General features: G+C 38.1%; 1 protein-coding gene across 1 annotated transcript in view; it reads left to right on the plus strand.

Annotated features, from left to right (window-relative positions):
• Positions 1-26,129, plus strand: part of FAT4 (FAT atypical cadherin 4) — a 169,713-nt gene that overhangs the window by 94,360 nt on the left and 49,224 nt on the right. The window contains exons 2-4 of the mRNA XM_072119383.1: positions 11,985-12,116; positions 18,741-19,002; positions 19,670-20,020. Coding sequence (XP_071975484.1) covers positions 11,985-12,116; positions 18,741-19,002; positions 19,670-20,020 — 745 coding nt within the window. The remainder of the gene's footprint in view (positions 1-11,984; positions 12,117-18,740; positions 19,003-19,669; positions 20,021-26,129) is intronic.

Below are 26,129 nucleotides of genomic sequence, written 5' to 3' on the forward strand. Positions count from 1 at the left end.
AAAATGTTTTAGCGTCTAACATGAATGTCATGCTCTACCCCAGCTCCAGGAAATGTGAACTGCTAGATGTTAGAAGGGAAAAAAGTAATAGTCTAAAACAATCCCATCTATTTCAACACGCTCTTATAACAAGTAGCTAAGAATAGAACAGGTATGTGATCTTATATTCAGAACACTGGTAACCCAGTAACCTAAAAAAAAGAGAAAAACTGGCAGAAATTATAAATTATATTTGGCCCAATTGAGGAAAATGTTTGACTTTTCTATTTTTCATTTAAAGCATAATGTTAACTTTTGGAATGTAATGGAACTTAGTAAACATTAAGATACTTATCTGATGTTATTCTTGGAATAATCAATGGTAGCTCTGATCTGAATGATGTAGTGACATACTACAGAGGCCTGCTGTCTTGAATTACGATTGGGTAGCTCTTGCTTGTTGGCTAACCTACTGTTTAGTTGGACAAAACTGTACGGTAGTTTTATAAAATGTTTGAAATTCACTACTAGATTATACATGGGACTCTTGTTATGATACCGCTGTCTCTTATTTTAATATTCCATGCAACATAATTATCTGTGATCAGTAAAGGTCCGACTGCTGGGATATCCTCCAATTACCAGAATGAAATCCCAAGCGATACGGAAAACGAAGGTCTTGCTCTCACTAGTGGGTGGGGTAGACGATTGATCATACACCCTGCTGCTCCATTCTGTAGTATGATAAGTGTTGGGTTTGGCTATCTCCAGCAACCTTCTATCCACTATGGGACAATTATAACAAAAATCACCTGACACTAAAAGTATTCCCTAATGAGAAGGTTTTCTGAGAGAGCTCTAGAAGTTAGTTCTAATCTGTGGGTTAAAGTAGCAGCAATATTCAATTTGTCTGTAGCACCCCAGCAGGAGATATTAAGTATTACACTAGTCTGTGGGATGCAAAGTTGTGCCAAGTCCTCCAGAGGAAGAGATGTGCTTTTACATGGCTAATAGATAAATGGGTGCCACCCCTTTAATTGTTTAGATTTTTAAATGGGTTTTAACACCTGATGTATCAGAATTGAACAATATTACTGCAGAATTAACACTCAAATTTTTAAGTAATAAGCATATCTTGCCTGAGATCCAGAATGAAGCATATCCATTATGTGGTAGCTCTCCTTTGTTCAAATAAGCTTTCCTAGACAGTCAGTAGCACTGAAAAGGCTCTAGTGACACTCTCAGGTACACTTTGAGAATTAACAGCTGTAAAGGAATCCAAGAATGTGTCATGTAAGCCTCTAATTAGCAGATGTAGCAACAATCAGGCTCTGGGGAGGGCGATTCTTTGGGGGTGACTGAAAATTTGAAAGGAAAATGTTTTTTAAAAAAAAAACTTGTAAATGAAACGTTAAACATTGTGTAATGTTAAGAGCTGTCATGTTTATTACATAAACCTTCCATAATTATAAGAAAATAGGCATTTCTATTGGAGAAAAGCAATATTAGAGATCTGAAGTCATAATTTTGAAATATAATGTTTTTAGAAAAAAAAAGTCACAACTTTGATATATAAAATAATAACTGTGAAAGTTTTTTTCTCATAGCTAAAATCAAGTATTACAAATTACTTTTTTATGTGACTTTTGAAGACTTTTCTATGTTGTTGGGGGCTTTCCAGGAGTTTAAACGGGTTGTCTAGGATTAAAAGAAGCATGACTGCTTAGGAACAGAAGCAGAATCACTCTTCTCTACAGCTGGAAGTAAATTTGAGTTACTGTTCGCGACCAAACCTGTGTACGGGGGTGGTGCTATTTTTTGTGGGAAGCAGCCATATTTTTCTAATCCTGAAAAAAATAATGTAATGATGATAATTCCTTCCATTCCATGGATCGACCGATTTTTTCCATTTTGTTAAAAATGCTCTTTAGATCAGGAGTTATACAGGACTGAATAGAAGACCTAGAACAGCACCACTCTTTTTCATGTGTTTTACCGGGTACTGCATTTTAGCTCCATTTAAGTGACTTCTGTTTATTGGGTAACAATTAGACCATAGTGTTATTTCATGTAGTTAGAGAACATAGAAATGTGTAGAGCTCTTGGTACAATGCAGTCATGTCCAATACTTATATACTTCTATACATAACCATGCGGATGAAATATCCCTGCCGACTACTGATACACCTGCCCGATGGCTGAAACATTTTTTTAAAGATAAGCACCATATAATCTAAGCATAAGCTCTGAATGTTAAATTAAAACTGCCCAAGCCTTGGAAAATCCTTTTAATGGTTAAACCCTTCATGGTATGGTTGTCGTGCGATGGAAATTTTTTTTTCTCTAAAGTTGCATTTTATTACTTGACACTTCTGCAAAGTACACTCTGACATGATGCTTGGTAGCAGGGATTACTGTCAAGCAATTTAATAGTAAGCTCCTGCCAATGTAAAGTCCAGCGTCAGCCACATCAGCTAGATCAGCATTCCTGTGGAATCTGTCTCTCCTTTTCATCCCGTTTCAGCTGTAAAGTCTAAACCTCATGCCATACCTGTTCCCTGTATTCAAAATATTGGTATCTAACACTTCTGGATATCATATTGTACTGGAAAATATACATGAAAAATATCTAGAAAAATTGGATGTAGGTGTGTAAATAAAATACCCTTAAACACTTCTACTCATTCCTGTATAATATAAGTACATTTGCTGCAATCAGAATTTCACAAAAGATTAGAAATCCCGGCTATCAGCAATGTAAACTTAACATTAGAACATATGTAAGATATGGGAAGGTTATTTTGGAAAATTAAGAGTTATTAAATTAAATTAAGTTATCCACAGGATAGGGCAAAACAAGCTTACCAGTGAGGTTCCAACTGCTGGGAACCCCACCGATCATGAGAATGAAACCCCCAGCAATCCAGATATCGAGGTCCTGTTCTCAGCAGTGGGCGGAGCTGCAGGTCGTCCTGCCGCTCCATTCAATAGTAGGGTAGTGTTGGGAATTGTCTATGTATAATTATATGAATTGTATGGTGTATATATGTTTGTATTATCATTATGTAAGTCCTTTTTTTTTGGGGGGGGGGATTGATCTCTGACCCAAATTGTGAGTGTTTTAAGTGTTTTTAACATGTCTTGTTATTTTTGAATATAGATTATATATACATTTTCCACTTGCATCTGTCTTTCTCGAAAGATTTTTAGCCAGCGCAACTGCGCCATAAGAAGGGTCACGTGCCCAATTCCCGCGCACACATACAGCGCAAATACCTGTGCAAGCCGTTTTAGCAGCTGAAAAAAGTGTGCAGCGCAACCGCTAGTAAATGAGCCCCATTGTCTGGTGGCTACATATTCAGTATGTTGGCCTTTGGCTGCCAAGAATTGTGGAAATGTAAGGCTCAGATTCAGGAAAATTACAGGAGCATGCCATACAGTAAGGAACGCTCACAAACAGGAGTGTTGTCGACTGTACGTTCAGGGATACAGATGTGTCCACCAGTTTAGTACAATTTTGTAGGCATAATATGGTGTATAACACAACCACTGATCTATAGTGGTGGCTAGTGTGCAAATATAGGATATACATCTTGAGTATTGCTAAATCAAGTTTGCCTTTAAGAGCTGCTCTTCTCTTGCCACACAGAAATATCACATGTACTGAGCAGAACAGCAATCCCTAAAAAAAACTCTAAATGTCTCTGCATAAAATTGGAGCCATAGAAAGGTAAAGTATAAGGTTCATGGACCTCAATAGCATAATCTTTGTATAAAACAGTGATGGGCAACCTTTTGAGTTTGGTGTGTCAAAATTCACCAAAAAACCGAGCATAACTCGGGTGGTGTGTCACTGTGAGAAAAAAAAAACATAATTTTGTGATATTTATAGTTTAAATAACAAATATGTATAATTATTTAACTTCTAGGGTACTTTAACCCTAGGTTGTCTAATTGATCCTACCATGTACTTCCATACTACATTATGGCAGTATTAGGGGATTTTCCACATCATCTATTTATAACAATGTGCAAATCGCACATTGTAATAGATTGGTTACAATCAGACAGGTGTGGAAATGCTTAGTAACCTGCAAACTTTGTCATGAAAGTTCACAGGTTATAGTGAGTCGCACGTGCCGCTGTCTGCATCTTCTTCATGGGGAGCAAAATAATCGCAATGTCTGACAATTTGCAAGGCGTTGTGATTATTTCAGGCCTTGTACGTCACAAAACTGACACACAAGCCCTGATGACTGTCTTTCATCATACAGTACACTGACATTACTCACTGTATGATGTCTTGTATGTATGACAAGAGTGATTGTCCTCCCTCATCCCTGCTGTGGAGATGGTCAGTGTAGAGGTGACCTACCACAACAACTCCCCCCAGCACAACTATCAGGAGCTGCAGAGGAGTTTCTGGAGTTGATGGTCGGGTCACCTCTCCTGCTGCTGAGCCCCGGGATGATACCTGTGCTGACTGGAGACACGAGGCACAGCTCACACAGGGGAAGGGGCCGGCCCAGTGGAGGAGGAAGTGCTGTGAGCTCAGTGCATGGCAATCTCTCAGCCTCCCGGCTACTTCACCTGGCCGTGTAGGAGCCGAGGATGAAACTTAACTCTCCGGCGGCCGCGTGTCACTGAAAATGGCTAGGCGTGTCAGCACTGACACGCGTGTCATAGGTTAGCCATCACTGGTATAAAACAACCTAAGGGCAAGTATAGAGAATCTTGACTATCTTATTATTATAGGAACTGGTCCCATGTCTTAAAACCCCTGTAATGATCCACTCCGGTGCCTGATATTAACTTTATAGCATTGGTTTATTAATAGGAAATTCTAATTTTATGGAATTCCCATTTTTTACCGAAAGGAGAAGTCAGTTAACCCTCAATGTAAGAAGTCATTTCTGTCATCCTACAGCCATCTAATGGATGAGGGAGATTTTAATAAACCTATGATGTCGTTTGCCAAGAGTTACTTTACCCACAATTATATCATTAACATGTGTTTATAAAGCTGGGGAACAGAACTGTTTCCATATGCTGCGTTTGTTTTATGACACTTTTCCTTTCTGCTTGGAAATTACTTTAAGGCCTACATTAAAGATATACCTTTCTAAATTTAGTTGTGTAAACTTAAAATGTTTGCTAACATTAGCCAATTACCTGCTCTTTGTTCTGTACCGTGGCATTAAATTCTATAAAATCTTAATTCTTGACTTCAGATATGGTCAATGATTCAGGTTATTTTAGCAATAGACCTTTAAATTTCACTGAATAAAGTTTACAAATGTGCCAAAATAGCATGACCCATTACTAAAATGTATATGCTGGTCATGTCAGTATTAACTATGTAAATATGTCCTCAAATTTTTACATTTCTTAAAGGGGAGTCTAGAAATCAATACGCCCATCCCATTTGGTGGGATAGCATAGGTTTCATTTAAAGTAAACCTACCACTTTATAATGGTAGTTTGCACAGCCGGCGCAAGTGTGCCCGAGAGCTCGGTGACGTCACCGGCTCTCCGGCACTTCCTCGACAGGTGCACGAATGGTCGCGCACATGGTGCGCCGAGATGTTTCATGGTGCGCCGAAGCGTGCTAAGAATATTAAGTATAAAACAGTTTAATAAAGGAATTGTTGGTTTCTGGAATTAATGAAGATATGCTCCAGCTCCAGCTCACCCGGAGCTGGTGCTCGGTATTTGAGGGTTACAACTATCATTATAAAGTGGTAGGTTTCCTTTAAAGGGATTCTGTGACCAGAATCTACCCCATTGGACAACAAGCCCTCTCAGGCAGGGTATGAAATGTCCTTTCTAGGATTCTCTATTTTATCCCAAATCTCACACTTTTACCTATAAAAAACTTCTTCAAAGTCATGTGAAAATGAGCAGAGAATAGTAATATTTTGCCTCAAATTAGTCACTTTTAGAAGCCCCCTGGGAGTATCCCTTTAGATAACACATCTTTGTTTCTATAGTATCTTTGGTGTCATACTAAAATAAGAATCTCATCTTTAAGATCTCATCAGGCTTGTGGTTCTGTGAGCTACAGAACTGTAGTAGAATGGGTTTTTTATGTGCATTTCACATTTCCAAATATAACTGATACTGCCTGTATATCCTTTTCTGTAAATCGTAGAACCACAAGCCTGATGCTATTTGTGTAATACTTGTATGGAGGGACCAGAAGTTGGGAAATAACACATAACCACAGATTGACCACTTTGAGTCAGTACCATCCACATTATTTGGCAAAGGTTTCATTAAATATTACATTTGGGAACTGACATTCTGAAATAGATTGCCGGTGAGGTGACACTGACAATATCTGCAAACCCATGGCTGTTAATTTAATTTTTTTGCAGCTTTAAATGGTGGTCCATAAACTTTTTCTTAAGGAAGGGATAAAGATAATAACATATATATAACATAATAATGATATACGAAGTGATGGCTTGTATTAAAAATCCTAGATCCCATAAAGTGTTTCCAGACCAGATTTTTTTTGATTAAGTAATAAAATGTTTTAGTTTTTTTGGTCTATGTAAAACCCCTTATTTTAAGAATACAATAATTTTTGAGATTCTTTTGCCACAGACCACATATATATTCAATAAAAAATACACTGGAAGTCAAGCATACAGAAATGGGAGTTCATTTTTGGTTCCTTTTCCTTCCCAAACTCCACCATCAGTTTTCCATCAGTCGGTATATTCATGGAGGCTGCTTCATGTTAAACTGACAGGTGGCCTCCATTGCTGCAGCAACTCTAATGTACTAAAGATTGAGGCTTCTGGATTGGGAGCAAATACTGGAGACAGCAGTCTGTATGTTTGAACTGAAGCATAAGTGTCTTCATATACTCTAGACAGCTATAGACATTTGGCTTCCCACATGTGCTGAATAATATACAGGGAGGGGGGGGGGGGGAGATACTGCCAGTCTGCGCTGCTGATATAGACAAAAGTAGGAGAGTCTTCTTCTACTCATCCCCTCATAAGTAAGAAACATCTTGTGTCATATTTCTATAGAATGTGCTGTTCTAGTCAGTGACTTCCATTACAAGAACACCCCTTGTTTTCCTAACTTAATTGTCCTACAGCCCCACAACCTACATCGTCTTCTGGACTTCACAACTGGAAAACAAATTGAAGCCGGCTAAAAGGCAGAAACACATGAAAACTATTTCTTCCCTTTAAAAGAATCCAGATGTTAGATTTCCCTGCCAGAGCTTTTTTTACTCCGAGGTAGTAGTGTTATAGAAAGTCTAAAGAAGCAGAGCTGCCCTCAATCTTGTCTTTGTAAGCCTTTAATAATACCCACAAAGATAGGTGTAATAAAAGGTATTTGAATGCTTAAAAATACAATGAAAAACACAAAGATTCAGTTGATTTTCTATATTTACTTACAGTTTTGCAGGACTTGACATTTACAAAGCGCAGGGTCCTCTTATTCAAAGGGGTTAAAGGGAATCTAGCAACATGATAATGGCCATTATATTGTATTTACAATAAAATTTAGATAGATAGTACAAGTACTGGATAGATAGTAGATGTACTACACCAAATATAGATTTGTGTAACTAAACCTTTCACAATTATTTTTGTTATTTCAGAAATGAATAGTGCAGGTGATAACAGTAAACTTTATTATATACTTCATTGCCTCATGTTTTCCCTCCTTCTTCTCCTGTAGCGAGCAGTGTTTCAGAAACCTTATGGAGCATTCAGGATTCAAAATTATTATACTTTCTGCTAGAAAACCAACAGACCTAGTATTTGGTCCAAAATGCTGGAGTTTGAACCCGACCTACTGAAAGGTCGGAGTCTCTTGGTAGATACGGGCTCCAAATCGACAGCAGGGGGAATTTCAATACTGGAATTGAGTCTTCATGAATTCTCCCAACACACTGTTATTAACTCACTCACATTTCAATGTAGGACTGTGTATCCTGCAATGTATGAGAACATATGCCAACAACAGAAGACAAATTTGCTATTAAAAAAGTGCATTTTTTCATATAAGAGCAAAATATTTCCTTTGACAAACTGTTTCGTTTTAAACTTCTTGGCCTTTTGCATATAACATAAATAGTTACAAGTTGAAGGACTCAATCTTAGATAACTTACACATACTTTAATGACCTTATTTTTCTATGTTATTTGTTATGCAGTATATTTTGACACAAAATAAATTCTGCTGATATTGTGAGACTACTAATAATGGCAACATCCTTGTTTTAAGATCATTACTCTATTGTGTTTTGACATGTAAAATGCTCTGAGGACTTTCGCAAGATTTAGCTTTACATTACCTCTTAGCCGATGAGATTTGTGAAAGTTCATTTGTGAGTTTATCCAATTTTTATAATTACTCATCAAATGGATTTCCTAAGTGTTATGCATGCTTTTGAAATGAAAGTTAAGTGAAGGAGTAGTCGGTGTCAGTAGTATTTCAAGTTTCCTTCAGTTTGAAATACGAGCGTCTCCCTTTTTATATCGCTCTGCTTCCAGATAGCATTCCTCGCCATCTATTAATCTCTGCGTCTTTCCTTGTAATCAGCTTGAATCCTGCAGAATATTTCTGGAGTTTTAATTAGCTTCGAGTTATTTGAACTTTTCTGTCCATTCAGATATCGGTTGTCTCAGGGCAATGCAGGCTCGAACCAACCACAATACATTGAAATACCAGATAAAGGGAATTTATAATATATTCAGACAAAGAAATCATGGTTGCAATTCCTTTGCTCTCCAAAGATTTGGCAATGGAATTCCACATGTTTGTGTAGCTGCAATTTGCTATGTTAAGTAGAGATAGGAGGAATTTTTATCCTCATCATGTCTATGTGTCATAGTGATCAGTTTGTGAAAACAAACACAGCATATAAACGACTTTTGGCCTGGCAGAGCAAATAGGGGTACAGACTCTGTTTAAAAATTTTCCATATCAAAGATCTCTTACTTATTGTTTGGATAAAAGCACAACAGTGCAGAATTCAGCAATGCCTAAAAAATTAGTGCGTATTATTTGCTCTACACTAGATATATCAAAAGGTATTCTGGATATGCTTGGACACATATGGATTTTGAGTGTTTGCGTTGGAACACGTCTGGCTTGGCTACAACTGTATTGAAGATACATCAGCCTTATACCATTGGCAACTTTGGGGTAATTGCATCATGCTTCTGTTTGGGTACCCTGGCAATTAGCAGCAGGGGTCTACAGGTGTAGCATAATACAGCAGTTTCCTACCCTCTATGGAGAGGGGCAGCCACATGATATTTAGGGGTTAATAGAGGGGTTTATTTATATGCAACATCCTTGCCATTGCAAGGCAGAGCGGTTGTTGCGAATACATCCCAATATGTAGCTCGCAACCTGTGTGGAGTTGCATCCAGGCAGGTGAGCAATCCCTGTGGTTCCCTCTTCAAGTGCATCCCCAGCCTGTTACCATTGTTAAGATTCGTTGGACACGTTATCCACTGTTCCTGTTGGTTCCAATAAAGAACTGTAAGTTGCTTTTAGACAACGTCTGCCTCCGTCTGATCTCTGCTACTACGACTGTCACCATCACGGGCACCCTATCCACCATACACCAAGTACCGTGACACTAGTGTGCCTACGCCGCAACCGCCAGCCACTCAGCCCAAGAAAAGGCTAGGCCCCTGTAGGGGATGTTGCATATGTGTAATTATTTACACACTTTTTTGGGTCTTATTTGACAAGATGTGTGATCTACATGAAGGGTTAGCCATTGGCCAAGCAGGCATGGGTCCTAAATAAGGAGATCAGAGTAATACACACAACTTATCATAAATAGTTATATTTAATAGTCATTTAATAGTTATATAAAACCTTAAAAGTGCCTTTCTATAAAGTATCACCATAATAGACTATAACATATATTTACTAAATATCTATCTATCTATCCTGTTAGACCAATAGTTTTCCATCATGTCTTTAACAATTCCTCTGTAAAATGTCAAACAGAGCTCCGGAGTCATGGGTTAAATGCTACTAGAATTAGACATGTTTCAACCAAGTTTAGGCTTTACTGGGGGTCCTTTGTTGTGTTGGTGGCCACTTATTTCTCAAGCAGTAAATGAATAAATTGCTCTCCTGGTGAAGCAGTTGTGTAATTTTTCCTTATCAGAGGTTAAGCATCTACAGTCCATCTCACACTAGAGAAAACAAACAGCTCGGTCTTTCAGGGCTGCAGCTCCTGAAAGTTCCTGTAAAATACCTTCCCTGTATGAAAATTGCCTGTTCTTGCATCTAATGAAGATTGCATACACCACATATTATTAAAGCATATTCTTCCATGTCAGTGAAAGAGGAGGATGACTCTCAGGGAACAAGTCTGTTTGCTTTTACAGCTCAATGAAATAACTGAAATGTTCTGTGATTTTATACAAAATGGGAAATTTGTATTCTGTCACTGAGGGATTCCAATGTATAAACATATCAAAGAGTGTTTTATTTCCCCTCATCTGTATGTCAATTACATCCTTCAGAGGCTGAATAGCTGTTTCTGTGAGAGCTTGGCAGATATAGGCCTCGGAGCCTGTGAATTTGGACGGTATTTACACTTAAGTCCAAATGCCCCAAAGGCCACCTTACCCTGATACCTTTTAGAAACGATAACTGGATTAAATTTAGTATCATACTAAATAAGGTCAGAAAAAGACATCAACCCCTCAAGTCCAACCTACTAAATTATACTGTGTTCATCCAGAAAAAGGGCAAAAACCCTGCAAAGCTGATGCCAATTGGCCCAAAGCAGGGACAATTTCCTTCCTGACCCCTAATATGGTCAGAATAACTCCCAGGATACAAAGAAAATACTTTTTAAGTTTTATCCCCATACTACTCTATATGATATTTTTTCTCTCCAGAAAGTCATCCAGGCCTCTCTTGAACATGTACATAGAGTCCACCATAACAACCTCCATAGTCTCACTGCTCTTACAGTAAAGAACCTTTGTCTATGGCGATGGAGGATGCCCCCTTGTCCTGGTCACAGGCCTAGGTATAGAAAGATATTTGGAGAGATATCTTTACTTCCTACATTCCCACTTTCAGATTTGCTGTATTTAGTAATAATATTGAGATCTAAATTGATAATGTACACCAGACTTATATAATACATCGCTATCAGACAAACCCTGGTTCATAGACAGCTATCTTGCCCAAGAAAGCATTCTTTACATGTATGTTCTTATTGACATGATAGAGGTGGGATTATCAAGCATCACCTCTTAATACATCCGCTATATCAATTCTACACAAGCTCTTGTATGCACCAGCCCACTTTGCGGCCTGGCATGGTCCACTCCAAGCAATTCCTGTGCACCAGCAATTGCTACCTAACAAGGGTTATACACCAGTACAAGCCTTGAGAAATCCCTCCGGTATGCATGTGGCCTTCCATCTGAAATCATAATCCCTTGGATCTGTGGCAGAAAGCCTTAGTGCAAAAATTATTGGAGGTGGATTAGGAGCTTTTGGATGAGATTTTAAGACAAATATAATACATCCACAAAACACAGTGTGAACTTATTCCTAGACTCCTGATATAGATTAATGCAATATTGGTTACACGTGCATGTGTATTGATAGGGATGGGAATAAAGGATTTGGAATTTTAAAATCTCTTCCTTCTTCTAATCTGAATCAGGACTCAAAAGACCCATTTACATGTTAGATAGTCACCCAAGCCCTCCAGAAATGACAGCTTAGGCAACATTAAATCTTATGTGTAATGATGCCATATAGTGCCCGGTAGGTGTTCAGTAAAATATTACCCTACCATATAGTTTGTAATCCCTCAAGGGCCCTTATTCCACATCTATGTATTTTTGTGTCTTTTATTTGTTCTCATCTTAATGTAATGTATGTGAACCCCTTACTGAATGTACAGCACAAAGGAATAAGAGGTGCTCTATAAATAAATACTGATAATAATAATGAGTAAACTATGGTTTCTTCTGCAGGTGGAAATCACACTTCAGGATGTAAATGACAACCCGCCAGTCTTTCCAACAGATATTCTTGATCTTACGGTAGAGGAGAACATTGGAGATGGATCTAAAATAATGCAGTTGACTGCTACAGATGCTGATGAGGTATTTATGACTTTCTTCTGTATTTTCATATGAATATATGAGATTATTATAGGACAACAAGTTCTAACCTACTGGCAGACATTAGGCTCTGATGAATTACATCATTATCCCTCTCATTGAAGGTACCATTTTGGTTGCCTGTTTTTTTTTTTGGTATTTTACAGCTATCACACTGCATATTTTTATAGATTTTGTCGGTGTAAAGACTTTCGTCGGTAAAGACAAAGTGATAACGATGATGTAATAGATTTCTTTACTCAAACAAGTAGAACTATTCTAGAATAAGGCATTTATTCCAAAGTAATACAATGAGTCCTGTCAGTTTAGAATAAGAAGCTGGACTGGTAGAGTAAAAACCGAATAGATGACAGTAGGTAGAGAAAGCTCAGATGACAGCCAAGTATTCAGCCTATAAAGGAAAATACTGTATGCAGAGCTGCCAGGAACTTACATATGGAGGATATGATTTATGATGCTGAAAAGTAATTTTTGTAATTGAGGACAGGAATGGCGGTTCTCTTATAGAGAAAATAAAAGAATGAATAATATTGTGAGTTATTATTATTAATAATGGCATATTTGACAATATTACACATCATGTTTAATATTAGAGTACAAAATGTGTGCAATATGACACATAGACATTGGAATTCTGCAAGGGCAAATGCTAATTTCTCCATATGGATTTCCATCTGTGTTTTCTATTAAATAGATTTTTTAGTAGTGAATTTATCATTACAAAAACTAGTGTGTCAACAAACATTGCCTCACATATACTCTTCTGAGTGCATTGTATGTGAATATATTATTAAGGTGTATTACAATGAGTGGAAAATTGATGCATATGATCATTAGATTGTAGGTGCTTGAATCTCTGGGTTGTTTGCCAGCCATAGCTCTTTACTTATAATAGTGGGTTTGCATAGCATGACAGATCACTGAATTCTTATTTCATTCACTTCTATGGGATGGGGGTCTATTACCAGTTAGGGCCATACTCTTAGAATAGGCAATCTATTTTAATGTCATAGAACCCTTTAACTCCGTCTCCCCATTAACTATTTGTCTGTCAGCCCTGTGTGAGCTGTGGTTCAGGAGCCTTAAAGGACATCTACTACCAGGATGAAGGATTATAAACCAAGCACACTAACATGCTTGTGTGTGCCCCTCTGACCAGATCTTCTGTTCTTTTAGCTTCTTATGCCCTTGTTTTTACAAAAAAAAAAAGAAAAATTATTTGAATGAGCCTGAGGGGCCCATCAGGCTCATTTGCATCAAGGGCATAAGAAGCTAAAAGAAAAGCAAATCCGGACAGAGGGGGCAAACAACAGCATGTAAGTATATAAAAGTGTCCACACTAGGTGGAAAAAACTACAGCTTACCCCAACATGGAATACTTCTCCGGACACAAGACTTCCCGAATATCCTCCGGTGCATGGATGGGAGATCCGACACCAGCTGATATGGCATCTTGATACAATATGTACAGGACCGGCACTCAAGAGAAAACAATCTTATAGAATGAGATAGCAAGGTTGACGTGTTTTGACGCTAGAGCATCTTAATCATAACCTACCACCTATGCTATGATTAAGACGTTCTAGCGTCGAAACGGTTCAACCTTGTTATCCCCTCGTGTTGGTACAAGCCATGTTTATTGGAATAAAGGATGATTCTATAAGATATTTCCATGGAAGTTGTCTCTCGAGTGCCGAGCATGTAAGTATGCTTGGTATACAATCCTTGATCCTTGCAGTAGATGTCCTTTAAGGGGTTGGAAACTTATATAAAACTTTGATAGGATAAGTGTAAGGCCCTTATAGGGTGACCCATATTATACTTTTTCTGGTAAACTTTCTCAGTAGCCCCTATGAGACATGGCTAATGTGACAAATCAGCAGCAGGACTTGGGCCTTCCAGTGATCTGTTGACCCTGCTGCCTTTCAGTGGATGGAGGGGGGTGTGCAGACATTGCTATATGGATGCCCTTTATGTTAACCACTCACATATCATTAGTTAGAGGGGTGTGACAATTTCTTTGCAAGTGGTTATGATGGATGGGTCATACATACTGTGATGATAGCATGGCCGCCTCCATCCGCTAGAATCCAGCAGGACATGGGACACCACAGGAAGTCTCATGTCCTTGGTCACGTGATCCACGGCTCCCAGTGGTGAATGGAAAACTTTATAAGGTTAAGTATAACATGGATGACCCTATTAGGATTTTGCCCTAGGGTTCTACACTATTAGGGTTCTTACCCTGTTAGAGTTTCCAATAAGTGGCCAACCGCTTTAAGTTTCACCCACCACTTGCTCATCTCTTTCTTAATGACTAAGCCTTAATGAAAGTCCACTGCAAGTGTTAGGGAGGAGGCTTAGGAAAGACTTATAATTATAATTGAATTATCTATCTATCTATTGATATGCTAGATACACTCATTTACAAGAAATAACAGATAGACTAAAAACATATACAGTAAATCAGTAAATCTGCTACATTTGCTACCACTTTAAACAAGGAAAGGATTGTATATGTCTTTTGGGATTGCAGACACCTGGCATATTCTCCAAGAGTTGTGGTTACTCTGTTTAACATTTTTGTAATATCTTTTACATCACATTTTTATGTGACACCTTTCTGTAAGTGGTAACTGACAGAAAGGAAATATCAATGTTTCGCCTCTCTTGTATGGATAACAAACCCATGAATTGTTAACATTGTCAGCACTGAGCAGCCCCCCACTAACATGTGGGGCTTACAGCTCTTATCTAAATAGTGTCTATTCAGATACATTTAGGTAAAAACAACAGAGAGCACTGTATGGTGCTCGATAATAAAAGCATCTTATAACACACTTACTAGCATCATATTAAGCTACCATATACTAAGTACCAAACAGATCTTGTCATAATATGACATAATCATCATCTACTTTAGTTAATCAATTTGGGTTTTCCTCTAATGCTCTAATTGACATTGTTGTAATTGGGGTTGTCCCAAAATAGTGGAAAATCAGACTATACTGTGTGAAATGTAAACTCACCGGCCACTTTATTAGGTACACCTGTCCAACTGCTCGTTAACACTTAATTTCTAATCAGCCAATCACATGGCGGCAACTCAGTGCATTTAGGCATGTAGACATGGTCAAGACAATCTCCTGCAGTTCAAACCGAGCATCAGTATGGGGAAGAAAGGTGATTTGGGGCCTTTGAACGTGGCATTGTTGTTGGTGCCAGAAGGGCTGGTCTGAGTATTTCAGAAACTGATGATCTACTGGGATTTTCACGCACAACCATCTCTAGGGTTTACAGAGAATGGTCCAAAAAAGAAAAAACATCATAAAGCTGGAATCATCTCAGACTTTTTTTCTTGAACATGACAATGAGTTCACTGTACTCAAATGGCCTCCACAGTCACCAGATCTCAATCCAATAGAGCATCTTTGGGATGTGGTGGAACGGGAGATTCGCATCATGGATGTGCAGCCGACATATGGACCAAAATCTCTGAGGAATGCTTCCAGCACCTTGTTGAATCTATGCCACGAAGAATTGAGGCAGTTCTGAAGGCAAAAGGGGGTCCAACCCGTTACTAGCATAAAGTGGCCAGTGAGTGTATATAGTGCTGTGGTCAAGCATATCCTTCAAAACTCCATAGAAACATCACTTGTTTAAAGATTGAAACTGCAGACACACACACATTTCGGTGTAACTGGCAATAATTCTTCATTAGTCAAAATATAGCATCCAACAATATACCAAAATATCAGCAAGAGCATAAAAGTCCATAAAGGTTTTTTAGAAAAAAAAATGATTCCTTCAGTTTTTTTGATCTTCAAACAAGTATTGTTGGAATGTGGTACATTGGATAGTGCTGAGATGCCAACCTCCTGCTATTATACAATTGTACATGTCTACGCAGATCTACAGCATGTATTACTCAATAACATTTGTGAATCTTTCACTAAGCGTGAGCTCCTTCTGTCAAGTGAATGCCACCATCCACAGGTTTATTTTCTGCTGAAACTTGGAGCCTATAATTATGGATAAGATTCTTTTGGGTCCCAATTTTTTTTTTCTTTTATAAAGACACCTCCTTGTAACAGATAAGACACGAGGACCTCAGACTCAAAAGGGTTGTAAGATGGTAAATTGTTGTCCCCTATCCACAGATTAACTAAAAACAATTTGATTGGTTTGATTGGGGCAATTTTCTTGCCACTACATTCAATATTAAGGGAGCATTGGTAATTGGCAAGCAGGGTGTTCGGTTATTGCCGGCACTCCCATAATTTGTGAATGGGTTTGCTCTTGATACTGAAGCACCATTCTTGGCAATTTCCAATACTCTTGTAGTATTGGGTGGGGCAGAAGGATTCATGTATGCCGCTTTATCAATTAGAGTGGTCCGTTCTTATGATCAGGGGACTCAGCAGTTGGATCCCCATTGAGCAGATTGTTACACCCTATCCTTGTTATAACCCAAGAACACTTATATGTCAGATTAGAAGGTATAATAGAAGGTATAATTTGTAAAGCGCTCCGGAATATGATGGCACCATATAAATAAAGATTATTATTATTATTATTATTATTATTATTATTATTATTAAGGTCTATGTATGGGGGGGGGGCAGTAAGTCTTAGCGGCAAAGTCTTTCCCTGCAGCTTTAAGTGCACTTCAAACTCACAGACATAAACAGATGAAAGCAGCTAAATAATGAAGACTGCAAGTCACATAATGACCATAAACAGTGTTATTCCTCATGTAAAAATACTTGGAAAACTTGTAACTGCAAAGCTTATTGAAAGGTTATGAACACTTAATGCTTTCTATTTTATGTTACTTCATAATTGTTATGAGTTTATTTTATGACATGTTTTCCTTCAGATAGTTATATTGCTACATATTACTATAAATGTCAGACCATAACCATCATCACATAGGGCGAGGCTTGATAAAATCTTAGAAAAAATTATATGAAGTCAATGATACTAATGTTCATTAGGGACTGGTTTTAGAGCAGGGATTTCTTTATTGCAGCCATTTCGCATTAACATAAATTAGATTGCTTTGTATGCTTCCAAATTTTTGCTTTGCATGTAATTCAACAACATAATAGAAAGTGACTGTTCAAAATGTTTGTATCATTTACAAGTTCAAGTTACACGTTATCAGTCACACATCCAAAGTTGACTCAAGAATAACACTGAAAAGTATCATTTATTACAACATCTGTTTGTAATTGTAAATGCATGTAAGACTTTGTACCTTTTACAGCCATTGAAATCCCTTGTTAATTTTAGCAATGAACAAAGAATATGTGATGGTACTACAATAGCATTTGGCGTTATTGACATCCTTGTAGTCTCCAGTATAGCAAGAGATATTATGCTTTAGAGAGACAATGGAGGGATACTGAATGATAGTCAAACATGTAAAGAACTTACAGAAGAAATAAATTACTCACAAATTCTAATCAATATGAGACTAGGTGTGTGATTAAAGTGTTTTTAAAGGGGTATTCTTATCTTGGTCAAATATGGCTGAGATGATAATGTGCAACAGTAATATGACTAATTCTACACGTTTCAGTAAGTCTCATGTAGGTAAACCTAAAATAAGAATAACCCTTTAAGCTGGCTCAACATGTTCCAGATAGTGGCTCATTTACTAAGGGTCCGTGGAGCGCATTTTCTTTGGGTTTCCTGCCTATTTCCGTTTTGCGCCGAATTGCCCCAGGATTTTGGCGCACACGATCGGATTTTTGCACATCGGCTCCGGCTTGCAAGTGACAGAAATCGGGAGATGAGCCGTCGGACAACCTGACAGATTCGGACAATACGCGGGATGTAACATTTAGAATTGTCGCAAGACACGCACTTACAAGCATCGGGAAGAAGAAGGTGAACTCCGGCGGACCTCGGCGCAGAAGCAGCGTATCCAGGAACGCGGGCGCGCGATCTTAGTGGATCGCGGCAGACCCGAATCCTCGTCGGACAACGTACCGTGGGATCGCGACAGGACCGGGTAAGTAAATCTGCCCCATAGTCATTCATTTGGCCAATAGTTATTCCTTCTCACCACCTCACATACCTGCCCTCTCTTTGCAATGTCTTATCCTAAACAAAAGGACTGAACATGTTTTATAACCAAAAGCCCACAAATCTTGCCATCAATGAAAAATTTAGAAACTCCCTTTAGAAAATTTTCAGCAAATCCTAATTTTCATCATCTGGTTTGGCAGATAATAATATATGCAAATGGCCACTTCTACTTTAGGAAGTTTATAAATATTAGATAAACATCTCAGGAACATGTACATCTTTGATCAGACTTCATCACACAAACAGTAGGAATGAATAGGAGAAGGTATGGACTTTACGTGTCTGTTGTATACCCAGCATTGCCTGTGTAAGTAAAGGTTTTGATTTCTTAAAAGGTGTTCGATTCGACACATAAAATATGTTACAAAATTCCATATACTTTCAACTGGTGGTGACTATTTTTCTAAACAAGCCCTAAAATATTTAATTCATCGTTATTTCTAAAAACTCCTCCACCTTCATCTCTTCTCCTCCTTTTCCTAATGACAAAACATGTTATTTTTCTTTCAGGGTCCTAACGCACTTGTAACATACACAATTATTAGTGGCGCTGATGACAGTTTCCGTATTGACCCAGAGTCGGGAGATTTGATTGCCACCAAGCGTTTGGATAGAGAACGACGATCTAAGTATTCCTTGCTAGTAAGGGCAGATGATGGCCTTCAGTCTTCCGATATGAGAATAAATATCACAATAAGTGATGTCAATGATCACATCCCCAAATTCACCAGAGCTGTCTATTCATTTGATGTAGGGGAAGATACCATGCCAGGTAAGAAAAATAACGTAGAAATATCTCTGAACGTATGGGTTGATATATATTTTACTAAGAACAGGAGAAGATTCCATCCTAAGAAATAAAAAATCATAGCAGTAGATAAATTCACATTGTGTGCCTTATAACTACAGTCCAATAAAACTCATTTGCATATCCCTTTGAATCCACAATGTTGCTTGTAAGAATTTTAACACTATGTATACCTGAAAAAGTAATCTTCATAAAGAGAATAAGTCCCTTCTTGACTTAATTTAATGACCACCGACCCAGCCAAAACAGGTCCTCAAACTGTACTGATGCGATGCGATGACATCGAAACAGCGTAGTCTACCATCTGGTGTCTATTTTCATTTTTGGAATACTTTCACTGGTTTGTCTATTCTTCCATGACATATTTCTAGGCTTCTTGAAAGTGAAACATTGATGTAGAGAGATCTGCCTTATTTCAGGTAGAACTGAATGCATAGTTTTCTATTGCCCACTATGGAAAAATATTTGCATTTTTCAAATCCAGAATCCCAGAATAGAATATTTTAAGACTGTGTATGCCTAAAAAGGTTGCCTGCAAAGGCAGTCTCCATAAGGATAATGAATCTTGTCCTATGCCTAAAACTATGCCAGATTTTCTTGTTATGCATTTTCTATCTACCTTTGTAATTAGGTTCCATTGTTGCTGCAATATTGGCCACAGATGATGACTCCGGAATTAATGGGGAAATCACCTATACTGTTACCGACGATGATGAAGATGGCATGTTCTTTTTGAATCCAGTAACTGGAGTTTTTAATGTAACACGTGCACTAGATTTTGAAGTACAGCAGTATTACATTCTTACAGTATGTGCACAAGATGGCGGAGGACAGTCCTCATGTGTGAGAGTCTATTTCAATATTCTGGATATCAATGACAATCCTCCAGTCTTCAACTTGAGCTCCTACAGCACCTCCGTGATGGAGAACCTACCAATCGGGTCGACAATTCTCACATTCAATGTGACTGATGCAGATGAAGGTAAGTCATTTTTCTACAATTTTTCAACTTTCAACTTTTCAACACATCTAATGCATTCTATAGAGACGAGGTGCTTCTGGTGATCTGGACCCTCTGCCAAGTGTTCCTGATTATGTGGCATTTTTTAGTCCAGAATGTCAAGATATGTTTTATCATTATTAAAATTAATACCTTCTTCTTTTTTAGCATTTATAATTTTGTATTCGGTCTAAGATTTAAATTTGTGTTAATGGATCAAATCTGCAGTCGAAAGCAAAGATACAGAGTAAATTAGGGTTTATTGATTCACGGTCTCCTTGATTTTATAGTTAGGAGAATATAATATTATAGTGACCTCATTTAGTTTAGGAAGGCAATTGACCTCATAGAATATATATATATATATACATATATATATATATTCTGTGAAGAAATATTTGATACTAAAGGAATAGTTGATACTAAAATATGCAAATTGCTCACTTGCGCTGATTCTCCTCAAAAACGAACCTACTTTGGTAAATGTATAAGTATAAAACAACAATGATTTTGTTTTAACCGCGCTCCTTAAAAGTGTTTAGAATACCAACAGTGTCTAAGTAGGAAAATTACAGATACCTGGAACTTCATCCTTGTTGTGGAATTCTTCAACGATATTTAGTTAGAGTCCATCTGCAATTGTACTCCTTCTCTGATCATTTTCACTCCGGTGTAGCCCTGGCTGGCGGCTGCTTCCAGATACCAGACAAAAAAGTTTTGTAGAGCGGTCCTCAATCCGTTAGCAGTAACTCACCTCCTTGGCTACGGATCGCCATATAGGACAAAAAGTATCCGTCGCGTTTTGGAAGAAAATCATCTTCTTTCGTCAGGGAAATTGACTCCTGTCCTGGTGGTTTCTTATATAGCCTCAAGAGGATTGGGGAGCTATACTTTTTGATGACGGTGAGTATCAACTAAATGCAAATGTTTCTATCTCACTATTCAAACCGTTGGGGATTAAAGTGTCTAGGGTGTAAATCTAGACACTTCGTAGGAAAACATGCAGGAATAGTGCTAGGAATAGTTGTATTCAGCATAGAGAGGGTTAAACCGGACTGGAGACTTTATCAATAAAATGTCTCAAACAGTGAGTAAGTGGATTTACAACCTAGATACTTTAATCCCCAACGGTTTGAATAGTGAGATAGAAACACGTGTGGCACCATACCGTTCTGTTGCCGGGAAAAGGATAGGACATGTCGTATCTTTCCCCGTAATATGGCGCCACGGTCATATATCTCTATGAAGATGGGCGGGGGTAAGCGGCACTCATCCTCTCCTTGGCGGCGATGTATGCCTGCCGTACTACGGTACAGCGGGTATACATTGTGTGAATGTACCCTTAATATGACACCAAAAGCATGTTTCTAGTCACAATAGAAAAATAGGATTGTCTGAAGTGACACTCACTCTTTCGCATGTGAAGTGACTCATCTCACCTTCTTTAAAAATTTTCACTTGAATTTAAAAGAGATTTTATATAGGTAAAATGATGAGATTTCACAGCCCATGCCCTACATTTCAATCCCTACTGCTGGTAGTATAATGGGGTAAAATCCCTTTAAGAAGCTTTACATGGGCACAGTACAGAGAAAGTAGCTAGACTGCCGGCAGTATGCTAGTCCTCCTATCAAAAGCAATGAAATCCTGAAGCAACATTGCTTATTTTTCAGTAAAAATGCATAAAACTGTATAAATTTATACCCAGTAGAGCCAATATAATGGGTCTGCCGTGTTACTTAATAATCTGCACACCCGTTGCATGACATGCCAGAGGTTCCTGGCCAGTTATCTAGTAGAGGTTATAGTAAATTTGTCCGGCCAGGGCATCTCCACACTGGCCTCCCCTGTTCCCCTATCCGCTGTGTCCACTTTTCTTTTAAAGTGGCCAAAAGTATCAAATTCCATGATCTGTGACTTATACACCAAAAAAACTGGTGCATAAGTCAAGATACATCAGCCCCTTTGAGGTTGCATTGTCAGGAGAGAAACCAGTGTGCACCCCTTGTCCTGGTTGATAACGTTTCTTAAAATAAATCATTAAAATCAAGCAGGAACACTTACTCACAGACACCGTGACTACAGTAATGTTCTTATATTTCTTGTGCATGGCATCCTTCCTTCTATAATCAACTTTTAAAATTAAGCTAATTTGGGGGGGGGGGTTACTAAAGCCCCTCCATGCTGTAGATTCACATGCTGTTACACTGTGCAGGAGCACTCCTCCCTCCCACTGTGTGCTGAGATTACCTCTTCTGCAGTGAGATTGCATCAGGCAACCCACTGAGGGGGGAAGTGCTGAGGGAGCTGAGGGGGAGGTTTTAAACAGCCTGTGAAGCTGCAGCAAAAAGGAGCACTGGTAATAACCCCCAGAGCCCTTGTGGATCATAAGCATAATTAGATGTTGATTTTAGAAGGAAGGAGGTCATGGATAACAAATATAGAATATAGAAGATTTCCACAGTTAAAGTGTCTGGGTCTCCGGGTAAGGACTCTTTCAGACGGCCGTCTGGGGGGGACGTACATGCTGCCGCAAATTTCTACGTCCCTGTAGAGAGCAATGGTCGCCCGGCGGCGGTATTGTACCACACATGTGGCTAGGCGCCTTGCATAGGAAAAGATAGAGCCTACTCTATCTTTTTGCAGCGGTCACCTCCTCCTCCTCCAGCACACGGCGGTATGCCTGCACGGCGGGCATGCCACGTGTGAATGAAGCCTAAGTGTCCCTGGTTCATCATCCTTGATTTCGGTGCTAGATTATATTTAAGTAAAACTAATAGACACGTCCATTTCACTGAATAAGGTGCATCCTTAGGTGCAAACTGTGCGTTGGGAGTCTCTGTAGACATCTGAGATCCAGGCATATATTTGGCAGGTTTCATTTTTATGCCAGAACAGCTGCTAGAAGGGTCCAGGAGTTTATTATTCTGAATAGTAAGCTCGTTGAAAATAAGGTGATTATTTAACTAAAATGAAGATTGTTTACATAGATAATTTCAAGTATTTATTTTCAGCACAAATGCTAAGTACCGTAGTTACCATGACAACCGACTGAGACAAAACAGTTGACTAGAGATTGTGCAGTAATAGTAAATCAGACCCCTATCGCTCTGCCAAATGCCATCAAATGTAAAAATGCAATTAAAGTTTCATATACTAATTGTTTCTAAGAGATGTGTGTCATGTCCCAGTGCCAAATGCATAACCCTATCCTCATAAAAAGTGCTTTATTATAAGATTGTTTATTCCTTACATTCAAAGGGGATTATAGGGATCTGGAGAAGTTTGTTAAAGTGGTGCGATCCAGAACAAAAGTCAGCATATAATGCATTTCTCATAAGCAACAATGTAACTAAGCACAAAACTGTCTAAGTGTAATTCTTTTCTGTATATTTAAATCTGAAACCCCTTTATGTTGGGTATAAGGATCACTCAAAAGGGTAAGCTGTTGCTAAAAGTTACTTATTAATTATATATTATTTTATTTTACTGTTCAAATAATTCTATTCTGCTGTACATTTGAAAAATGGCTCACACATGTTACATATACCCAAGCTCAAATACGTACAAAAGGAACAAAACTAGAACTAGAACTAGCACAAGCGGAAAAAGGACCCTGCCCGTGGGGCCTCACAATCTATATGGGACTATTTACTTTGGATACCACTATGCACATTAGTTTTCCTCTCTAGACAAACTAAGAAAATTAACTTGAGTCCCATCACTGCAGAAGGGTTTGACAATACAACATTGGATTGTTGATCCTGACTTCCCAGCAGAACTAGTGAACTGTATATAATTACCCATATGATCTTAGATCCCAGAGATCTGGGCATAACAAGTGTAATACATGTACAAATATGTCAATGCCTAAAGGGGTTGGCCACTATCACAAAGCTTTACCAGACAAGACTTTATAGGGTCAACCACATAGTACTTATCTTTGTAAAGCTTCTGTAAAGCCGCTGGGACTAGCCCCTGTGACATCCTGTGTCTTACTACCATATTTTATACTACTATAGTAATGTTTGAAATGGTGGGCAGATGCCAACATCATCTAACAGTAGCCAGGAAAAACTTTATAGGTTCTTGTTCTTACCCTGCTGGAGTTCTGTGACCCTAAATTGTATTATAAATATCATATATATATATATATATATATATATATATATATATATATATTTATGTGTATATATATATATATATATATATATATATGCTTTAATTCATTGGGTTGAACAAAGAGATTGCATAATAATGTGAGGAACTAAAGCATTTTTAACACAATCCCTTAATTTCAGGGGCATAGAAACAAGTGAAATGTGACTTGTCTTTCAAGAATATTACACATCTTAAATAAACTCCTGGGTTGCTTTGGCTTTATGTTTTGGATCATTGACCATTTTTTTAAGAAACAGCGACCAATCAGTCTTGCTGATTTGAGCACACAGTATGTCTCTGAATACCTTAGAATTCATCCGTCTGCTTCTGTCCTGTGTCACATCATCGATACTAGTGACCCAGTGCCACAGGCAGCCATGCATGTCCAAGCCGTCACACTACCTACACCGTGTTTTACTAAACATGTTCATGGATCATGAGTGGTACCACGCCTTCACCATCCTTTTTTCTTCCCATCATTCTAGTAGTACAAAGAATGTTCTTCCAGAACCGTGTTTTTTTTAATTTATTTTTTAGGTCTGTTTTTTAAAATAGTTTTTTTTTAGCAAAGTCCTTATTCTTGAGTCTTATGAACCCTCTGTATTTACTTTCATACAGTGATCTCTTTTTGGTAGATTTAGATATTGACATGTTTATATCCTGGGCAGTGTTGTTCACCTGGTTGGCTGTTGTGAAGGGATTTTTCTTCACCAGGGAAATTGTTCTCTGATCATCCACCACTTTTGTCTTCTGTGGGCATCCAGGTCTTTTTGCATTGTTGAGGTCCCCAGTGCTTTCTTTATTTCTCAGGATGTACCAAACTGTGGATGCTGCCTTAACTTTTGTTGTAGCGATTTCTTGGATAGGTTTTTTCTGTTTTTTCACAGCTTTAAAATGGCTTCTTTCACTTGCATGGAGAGCTTCTTTGACCGCATGTTTTCTTCACAGCAAAGTCTTCCAAATGCAAGCACCACACCTCAAATCAACTCCAGCCCTTTTATCTGCTTAATTGATAATGATGGAATTGTCCAATAATGTTTAGTCCCTTTAAAAAATGGGTGGCACATGTTTAGGAATTGAAACTTGTAATCCCTTCATCCAGTTTCAATATGGATACCCTCAAATGAAATCTGAAAGTCTGTTTTTTATGCCTGTTTCCATGAAAACACAAAATTTTAGTCAGTATCCAAAAATGTATGGACTTAAAGAGGTACATATATCTGATACATATAAAACCATCTGAATTCCACTACATAACAGTATCACATAATGATCATGTATGTTTTAATTTCCATTTTTAACCCATACAAGCATGTCCCCCATATTGCTTTTCTTGTAATATTGTTTGTTTTTATCTTAGTAGCTTCCTGAACATTGTGCTTGCAAACTTTAGCTCTACACCCTTTCCAGCTATGGCCATTCAATGATTAATACTTGCAGGAATCTGCACAAAGGAACTGTCTGCTGTTCAGGAAGTTTCCACGTACACCAATCATGAATATTTACAACAATGACACTATTCCAAATCCATTCAAAGGAAAATCCTCACTGTGACTTACAGCGTCTGCTGAGGCTTTACAAATCAGTGGTCACATTAATCTGTTTTTCTATATTTCATTTTCGAAGGAATAAGAGCCTTTCTTCAAGTTGAGCTTTAAAATACATATTTTTACGCCTATAAAAAAGAAAGTAGAAATTAGAGTGATTTACAAAGATATTCAGACATGTAGGCACCTACCTTATCTTTAAGCTATACATTTAGCCTATTAATTATTCTAAAGTCTGTTTTTAAGTGAATGTTTTCTTATGTTGGCTAGTGATAGGATATTTTTAGTATATGGTAGGCGTCTAGTCTAGCTTGGGCTGGTTAAGGTGTTGGGTGGATTATCAACAAGTTCCATAGAGATGGTTCCATAGAGGTGGCAAGGAC

Source organism: Engystomops pustulosus, chromosome 1, assembly GCF_040894005.1.
Source record: "Engystomops pustulosus chromosome 1, aEngPut4.maternal, whole genome shotgun sequence".
Classification (NCBI taxonomy): domain Eukaryota; kingdom Metazoa; phylum Chordata; class Amphibia; order Anura; family Leptodactylidae; genus Engystomops; species Engystomops pustulosus.